Raw genomic sequence first — 9,498 nt, forward strand, 5'->3', positions numbered from 1 at the left:
TGGTTGGATGATACACTTTTTGATGTACTGTACTTGTGCTGAATGATGACAATACATTTGAATATAATGTAATCTAAAACACTCACCCTGAAGTTGTTGAAATGGTCCAAGTTTAAAAAAATATATATATATATACTGTAAACGGAGTCTTTCTGTTTACTGGCCGCTGCCATGATGAATCAAATGCGATTTGGAGTGAAAATAACAAATTTTACGTTCCAATCAAGATGTCAGCCCCCAGTAAACAGATAAGACCCTCCATTAACATTTTGAAAAGTTGGAAGATAAGCGTTTGACAAATAAGATGCCCGGATGTTATGTTTTTTTATTTAAAAAATGTACAGTATTTTTTGTTGTACTGTACTTGTGCTGCATGATGATGATGACTATACATTGTGATCTAATGTGGTGTGATGTTTACCAGGTGGGGACCTGGGTGGGCTTCAGCATCATGACCCAGTGTGTTCCTTGTGCCGTCTTCGCCATCGTGGGCTTCATCCAGATGGTCATATGGGCCAAAGGGAAACACCGTAGCTACGTGAAGGAGTTCCGTGATTACCCCACCCTCCGCTGCTCCATACTGCCCTTCATCCTGTAGAAGACACACACACACACGCGCCACACACAGACAGACACATGCACGTGCACACACACACACACAGACACACGCGCCACACACACATACTCATTTGTCCCCGTCAGTGATCAGCCCCCGACTGCCAGGTCAGTAAGGCTATGTTTACACTGCAAGCCTAAGGGCTGAATTCTGATTTATTGCTCAGATTCTATTTAGTTTTGGCTGATCAGATTTCAGTGTGAACTGGTCACACACTCCTGAACTGATCCCGCATGCGCAAATGAACAATAAAGAAGATGGATGTAAAAGAATATATATATAGAAATTGTGACAAATGTCAATCTAGAATTTTGTAAAAAGTCACATGACTGTTCAGACTGAGGTTGTGTTGCAAAAAAAAAAGAAAAACGAAAACAAGACCTGTATCTGATTTTAGGACCACGTATGAACGGATCGGATTCCATGTGATTTGCACTGTTTACACACAAATCTGATCTGAGTCACATTATGAGCAAAGGAATTTTAGATTTGGCCCACTCTTGGCCTGCAGTGTGAACGCAGCCGGAGGGACGCTCCGCGCGGGACTGGTGTCTCAAGAGGCGCTGTTCCCTGGAGAGACGGCCCCGCGGGAAGCAGGATACCGCTTGACCTCACCAGCCAGCATCTCAGTTACACCGACTCTTGATGGATGGACTGGTGAACGAGAGACTGTGGGGGACGGGGGGGCAGGGGGGCTTGTATGCTTTCTACAACGCAGTTCGGCGATTTGCTAATCTGATTGGCCACTGACGTTTCTGGTCATGTGACATGTGCGCCCAATAGCGTGACGAGCTGTGTCTTTGCCCATTTCCGCGTCGAACAGCCTGCAAAGCACCTGGCGTTCTATCGCCATGCTCTAAGACAAACTCTAACCTTAACCAACTTCGAAAGAGCGCCTAAGCTTAACCAGTGTAGACACTTGCTGTCCCACGATTGGGCGTACATGTCACATGACCAGAAATGACCTGGCCAATCAGATTCGCAAATCGCCGAACTGCGTTGTAGAAAGCATACACGCGGGGGGGGGGGGGGGGGGGGGGGCAGGGGGGGGTTGGTAGGAGGTATACTTTGAGCCTTTGAATTTTGGCGGCTTGTTTTTTCTCCTCCAGCCAAAGTAACCGTTTAAATGCAACTGAGTCTTAATGTGATTAAATGAAATTTAGGAGTGACGTATGACGGCGAGTGTGTCCTCTTTTCTTTACTACTATAAGAGAAGAGAAGATATTCCTTTATTGAAAGAAAGGAAAAAAACCAACCTTTTTTCTATTGTGTACCATACTACTATGCCTACTGTATACTACTACCTATCATGCTAATATGTCTATACTACTAGAGTGTAACACTCAAGTTCGACACTATTTGACGAGCAATACCACTGAGTTGTACCCTTCCTGCTGACTTGTTGTACAGAACTTGTAAGTCACTTTGGATAAAAGCGTCAGCTAAATAACTAAATGTAAAATGTAAATGTAAATTAAATGTGGGTGTCATATTATAGGCAATAGCATTTTGACATTTTGAATACAAAAATATGAGAAAAGATAAACAGTAGGGCGGCTGGGTGGCGCAGCAGACATTGCGCTCGTCACCAACGCAAGAGACACCGGTCTCGATTCCGGCTGTCAGCGTTGCCTCCGACTTGGGCCGGCCGTCATACTGACTCATTTGGCAGAGTCAGCGGGAGAGGAGTCGATGGGTGGTAGTCTGGTCATTGTAAACAGCGACTCCTACAGGTCGGTCAGGGCGCCTGCACAGCAAAGACAGGAAATGGCAGGGGCAGTGTGAGCCTCCCACACGTTACACCTCGCCAATGAGAGTCCGCGCTGGCAGGTGAAAAGAAGTGACTGGCTGCCTCCACATGTATCGGAGGGACATGTGATGGGCTTCTATCCTCCCTATCCCTCCCAGTCACACGAGTCTCCCAGTCACACAAATCTCCCAGACACACAAGTCTCCCAGAGTCCCAGTCACACAAGACTCCAAGTCACACGAGTCTCCCAGTCCCACAAGTCTCCCAGTCACGCAAGTCTCCAAGTCACACAAGTCACACGAGTCTCCCAGTCACACAAATGTCCAAGTCACACAAGTCTCCCAGTCACACAAGTCACACAAGTCTCCCAGACACACAAGTCTCCCAGTCACATGAGTCTCCCAGTCACACAAGTCACACGAGTCTCCCAGTCACACAAGTCTCCCAGACACACAAGTCTCCAAGTCACATGAGTCTCCCAGTCACACAAGTCACACGAGTCTCCCAGTCACACAAGTGACTTGGAGACTTGTGTGACTGGGAGATTTGTGTGACTGGGAGACTTGTGTGACTGGGAGACTTGTGTGTCTGGGAGACTTGTGTGACTGGGAGACTCGTGTGACTTGGAGACTTGTGTGACTGGGAGACTTGTGTGACTGGGAGACTCGTGTGACTTGGAGACTTGTGTGACTTGTGTGACTTGGATACTTGTGTGACTGGGAGACTCGTGTGACTTGTGTGACTGGGAGACTTGTGTGACTGGGAGACTCGTGTGACTTGGAGACTTGTGTGACTGGGAGACTCGTGTGACTTGGATACTTGTGTGACTTGGATACTTGTGTGACTGGGAGACTTGTGTGACTGGGAGACTTGTGTGATTTGGAGACTTGTGTGACTGGGAGACTCGTGTGACTTGGAGACTTGTGTGACTGGGAGACTTGTGTGACTTGGAGACTTGTGTGACTGAGAGACTCGTGTGACTTGTGTGACTGGGAGACTTGTGTGACTTGGAGACTTGTGTGACTGGGAGACTCGTGTGACTGGGAGACTTGTGTAACTGGGAGACTCGTGTGACTTGGAGACTTGTGTGACTGGGAGACTTGTGTGACTGGGAGAATTGTGTGACTGGGAGACTCGTGTGACTTGGAGACTTGTGTGACTGGGAGACTCGTGTGACTTGTGTGACTGGGAGACTTGTGTGACTTGGAGACTTGTGTGACTGGGAGACTTGTGTGACTGGGAGACTTGTGTAACTTGTGTGACTGGGAGACTTGTGTGACTGGGAGACTCGTGTGACTTGTAGACTTGTGTGACTGGGAGACTTGTGTGACTTGGAGACTTGTGTGACTGGGAGACTTGTGTGACTTGGAGACTTGTGTGACTGGGAGACTTGTGTGACTGGGAGACTTGTGTGACTTGGAGACTTGTGTGACTGAGAGACTCGTGTGACTGGGAGACTCGTGTGACTGGGAGACTTGTGTGACTTGGAGACTTGTGTGACTGGGAGACTCGTGTGACTTGTGTGACTGGGAGACTTGTGTGACTGGGAGACTTGTGTGTCTGGGAGACTTGTGTGACTGGGAGACTCATGTGACTTGTGTGTCTGGGAGACTTGTGTGACTGGGAGACTCGTGTGACTTGTGTGACTGGGAGACTTGTGTGACTGGGAGACTTGTGTGACTGGGAGACTTGTGTGACTGGGAGACTCGTGTGACTTGGAGACTTGTGTGACTGGGAGACTTGTGTGACTGCGAGACTCGTGTGACTTGTGTGACTGGGAGACTTGTGTGACTTGGAGACTTGTGTGACTGGGAGACTTGTGTGACTTGGAGACTTGTGTGACTGGGAGACTTGTGTGACTGGGAGACTCGTGTGACTTGGAGACTTGTGTGACTGGGAGACTTGTGACTTGGAGACTTGTGTGACTGGGAGACTCGTGTGACTTGGAGACTTGTGTGACTCGTGTGACTTGGAGACTTGTGTGACTGGGAGACTTGTGTGACTTGGAGACTTGTGTGACTGGGAGACTTGTGTGACTGGGAGACTCATGTGACTTGGAGACTTGTGTGACTGGGAGACTTGTGTGACTTGGAGACTTGTGTGACTGGGAGACTTGTGTGACTTGTGTGACTGGGAGACTTGTGTGACTTGGAGACTTGTGTGACTGGGAGACTTGTGTGACTTGGAGACTTGTGTGACTTGGAGACTTGTGTAACTGGGAGACTTGTGTGACTGGATTCGAACCCAAAGTCTCTGCAGTGGTAGGCGAGTGCTTAGACCTCTACGCTGCCCAGCTGCACCTAATACACTGGTATATGTTTTGAGGGCACGCAGGTTAAAGGCACCATTGTGATTGTGTCTGGGTTATTTGACATTTGGGAATGTTGGAATTAAAAAGGGGGGGGGTGTGTTATAATGTGAGCTTATTAAAACTGAGTTAATACTAATTAGGAATAGTAAATAAAACAAATCTGTTCTGGCCCATGGACTATAATGGTAGGAGTAACATTCCATGTCAGCCTTCTGATGAAGCTCAACACAGAGATGTGGGACATGCTGATGAGCTCCTGCTACCCGGACCGTTACAATCACAGCCAGGGCCTCTCTCTCACCTGCTGCTTCCACGCCCTTATATGGGCAGCTTTCTGTCGCTGCTTCCACACACTGTCAGCCAGGTTCAATCTGCACACCTGAGACTTGTCAGGTCATCACCAGCCCTGACAAGAGACCTGCATTTCCTGCCACTCCCTGTCCGAGTGTTGCTTGAATCTGGAGACAGCTGAGACGCAGCACCCTGGCAATCTTCTTTTTTGACACCCAGCGTCCATGGGGTAAGAGGGGGAGGCACTGTCACCCAGCGTCCATACCCCCCTCCAGGGGGTGGGGTAAGAGGGGGAGGCGCTGAATGAACCCTTACGTCACTTCACAGATCCTCAACTTGACCTTTCACAAAGCCACGCCCCTAAATGCCGTTGTCCAATCATATTCGATGACGTTAACGTTAACATGCATACAGATCCCAGTGAGCAAAACATGTCTTTTCAACCTAGCGTCTTTGCATAGCTCTCATATAAGTTATATAACCCAGCAAAATCGTGTTTTTTTGTAGACTTATTTTAAACTATGCACTATGCATATTATTACAATGCATTAACATCTGCAAATATGAACAATATGCACCAGAGAAGTCCTGCGAGCGCGCCTACAAATATCCGAGCACGACATTTTCGAAGATTTAATGTGACGTCTATCCATAGCTCTCATTTATCTGTAAATCCCTGTGGATCATTACAAGATTAGGACGCAGGGACAAGTATTTTCTTTTCTCAATGGGAGGGAAGCGATACAGGCCTAATTCACCAAGAGCATTGCATTTGTACATCCACTTCATTAACCCTTTCACAACCACTACAGAAGGTTAACCCTTTCACTACCATGCTAACAGACGGTTAACAATTGCAATTGAAGTCGCTCGTCTCAGAATACAGAAATACTCTCAGAAGACCACGAGATTAAATTAACCTTCTGTGTACCCGGAAAAAAAGAAACGGTGACAGCTTTTATCCAAAGCGCTTTTATAACTTATGCCTCACATTCATCACACACCGACCGCAGAGGCGACCATGCAAAGGTGCCAACCTGCTCAATCAGGAGCAGCTAGTAGGGGGTTAAGTATTTTGCTCAAGGACACTTCTGACACACTGCCCGGGAGGAGCCCGCGATTGGAACCGGGAACCTTCCGATTACCAGACGACCAGACACTCTGAGCCACTGTTCAGCCCCTTGCACGTCTCAGAATACAGAATACTCTCAGAAGACCTTGAGATTAATTGAACATGAATGAATGAATGAATGAATGAAAACTTTATTTAACAGATTGCAGAATGGGTACAATACAGTACGGCTCAATACACACAATTGTTAAGGGGATGCAGACCAGAGAAAGACGTTTGTCTTGTTTCCATCAGGGTCCCCCATTTTCAATTCATAATGACATTTATGACATACACAACATACACGACATTTATGGCATAGGGACATATAGGTATTTAGTACTGATACATTTGTGACATAAACGGTATTCAAATATACAGTACTGTTACCCCTAGATCCTGACAGAGTATATACATATGATGGGGAGGAGACTGTACATTTGGAGGGGGTGGGTGGGTGGGAGAGAAATATACATACCTCTGTGTACCAGGTAAAAAAAAAGAAACACTTCCTCACTCAGTTCAGCGCTGCACCCGTGCAGAGAAGAGGAGGGCAACGGTGTCACTGAATCACGTGGCGTCTGGTCTGTAGCTCCTGGTCTGTAGCTCCTGGTCTGTAGCTCCTGGTCTGTAGCTCCTGGTCTGTAGCTCCTGGTCTGTAGCTCCTGGTCTGTAACTCCTGGTCTGTAGCTCCTGGTCTGTAGCTCCTGGTCTGTAACTCCTGGTCTGTAGCTCCTGGTCTGTAGCTCCTGGTCTGTAACTCCTGGTCTGTAGCTCCTGGTCTGTAACTCCTGGTCTGTAGCTCCTGGTCTGTAGCTCCTGGTCTGTAGCTCCTGGTCTGTAGCTCCTGGTCTGTAACTCCTGGTCTGTAGCTCCTGGTCTGTAACGTCTGGTCTGTAGCTCCTGGTCTGCAGCTCCTGGTCTGTAGCTCCTGGTCTGTAGCTCCTGGTCTGTAGCTCCTGGTCTGTAGCTCCTGGTCTGTAGCTCCTGGTCTGTAGCTCCTGGTCTGTAGCTCCTGGTCTGTAGCTCCTGGTCTGTAGCTCCTGGTCTGTAGCTCCTGGTCTGTAACGTCTGGTCTGTAGCTCCTGGTCTGCAGCTCCTGGTCTGTAGCTCCTGGTCTGTAGCTCCTGGTCTGTAGCTCCTGGTCTGTAGCTCCTGGTCTGTAGCTCCTGGTCTGTAGCTCCTGGTCTGTAGCTCCTGGTCTGTAGCTCCTGGTCTGTAGCTCCTGGTCTGTAGCTCCTGGTCTGTAACTCCTGGTCTGTAGCTCCTGGTCTGTAGCTCCTGGTCTGTAGCTCCTGGTCTGTAGCTCCTGGTCTGTAGCTCCTGGTCTGTAGCTCCTGGTCTGTAGCTCCTGGTCTGTAGCTCCTGGTCTGTAACTCCTGGTCTGTAGCTCCTGGTCTGTAGCTCCTGGTCTGTAACTCCTGGTCTATAGCTCCTGGTCTGTAGCTCCTGGTCTGTAGCTCCTGGTCTGTAGCTCCTGGTCTGTAACGTCTGGTCTGTAGCTCCTGGTCTGTAGCTCCTGGTCTGTAACGTCTGGTCTGTAGCTCCTGGTCTGTAACTCCTGGTCTATAGCTCCTGGTCTGTAGCTCCTGGTCTGTAGCTTCACGTCCTCAGCGTGAGATGATGGGGTTTCCGACGGCAACACTAACCCATTTAAATATGTATCGACTTCAGGCTAAATATACTTCTTCACGTAAATAAATACCTCACAAGTGGCTGGAAAGGAGACGAGAGCTTTTATTTCATCTTATTGTCGACCCTGTACCTTAACAATTAACACGTGTGGAAAAAGGACACAGATGTACAATTACAACACGCATGGAATGTTACGTTTGGAAAACGGCCGGCGTTTGATCACGACGCAAAAACGCAAAAGACCGACATAAGCTCATCGTCACAAACGTATTATCGGAGATGATATCGACTCGACGAAGTGTCGTCTTATTGGTCATGAAAACTAATATATTCAGTATGATTATAATAATTTCCCAAAAGTTATTACTTTATCTTTTTTCTTGTGCAGGTTGGACCACAAACTGAATGCTAGTATGTTCCCGGTCACCCGTGTCTGCGATTGTGCCTCAGATCACATATAAGATATTATTACATCGGGAAAACATAAATGTCGTTTCCAGATAAGATGAGGACGTAAACAAGTAAACAACAACAACATCACATGTGGCCTCGCCGGCAGGTAGCAGGATATCTGATCAGCATCGACTGGCGGGAGTCGTTTCTACACCTGGGAGACTCTGAATTAATGAGATGCACAGAATCACTTTTCAGTCAACATTTCCAAACGTTTTCCGATTAAAAAAAAAAAGCTCAAATAAAAGAAAATAAAAAAAATAAAAACAGACAGAAAAACGCACACCATGTGTGCTTCTATATACCTGTGAGATTCTCCACAACCCCACTTTTTCCGGTGATATAAAAAGAAAAAGGTGCCAGTACCATTATTAGGTTACAAGGAGCGGTTAAACCTTCAGAGCAATAGTGATACCACCCACTTTCCTGTTGTTGTTGTTATTGTTGGTCTAGGCTCGCTGGATTCCGGCTGTATATTTACCACAACGCTTTGCTCGCTTCATATCACAGCCGAGCGAATGAACCATTAGATCTCCCGGGGCAACGGTGCTTTGTGTCGTTTTACTTTACTTACTCTGAAGCATTTTATATAAACTATAAGATCTGGGACATTTGTTTGTGAATTAGCACCATTACTCAGTACTACTTTATACCCAATTTAATCACCTGTACATTGTATTACTGTTGCACTTTACTGTTACATTTGCACTCTGGTTGGATGCCAAACTTCTTTTCGTTGTACTGTACTTGTGCTCTATGATGACAATACATTTGAATATAATGTAATCTAAAACACTCACCCTGAAGTTGTTGAAATGGTCAAACTTTAAAAAAATATATAAACAGAGTATTTCTGTTTACTGGGGCGCTGCCATGATGAATCTAATGCAATTTGGAGTGAAAATAACCAATTTTACGTTCCAATCAAGATGTCAGCCCCCAGTAAACAGATAAGACTCTCCATTAACATTTTGAAAAGTTGGAAGATAAGCGTTTGACAAATAAGAGGCCCGGATCTTATGTTTAGGTTAATATAAAATACTTCTGAGTAAAGTCAAATAATCCCGGGGACTATAGACTTACCCCCCCCCCCCCAACAAACCGCCTTGGTCAGTCCTTCGTGCCGGTAGCCATCAGCAGGGGAGTAGCTGGGGGGGGGGTTAGGATGATTCCAAGGGCCCAGCACTGGGGGGGGGGCCAGAGAACACTATTATTATCTTTTTATTAATATGGTTTTATTATTATTCATTGAAGATGAACGCAATGCGACATCCTTTACTAGGCTCACCCACCAACAGTTCAGGTGCTGAACTGCTGATCTGAATGTATAG

At 46.9% G+C, this 9,498-nt stretch overlaps 1 protein-coding gene across 1 annotated transcript in view; it reads left to right on the forward strand.

The window, feature by feature from the left end:
* Positions 1-1,270, forward strand: part of tecra (trans-2,3-enoyl-CoA reductase a) — a 42,507-nt gene extending 41,237 nt beyond the window's left edge. The window contains exon 11 of the mRNA XM_084328494.1: positions 425-1,270. Coding sequence (XP_084184620.1) covers positions 425-598 — 174 coding nt within the window. The 3' untranslated portion in view covers positions 599-1,270. The remainder of the gene's footprint in view (positions 1-424) is intronic.
* Positions 1,271-9,498: the final 8,228 nt, after the last annotated feature.

Source organism: Notolepis coatsorum, assembly GCF_963971535.1.
Source record: "Notolepis coatsorum genome assembly, chromosome: 14".
NCBI lineage: Eukaryota > Metazoa > Chordata > Actinopteri > Aulopiformes > Paralepididae > Notolepis > Notolepis coatsorum.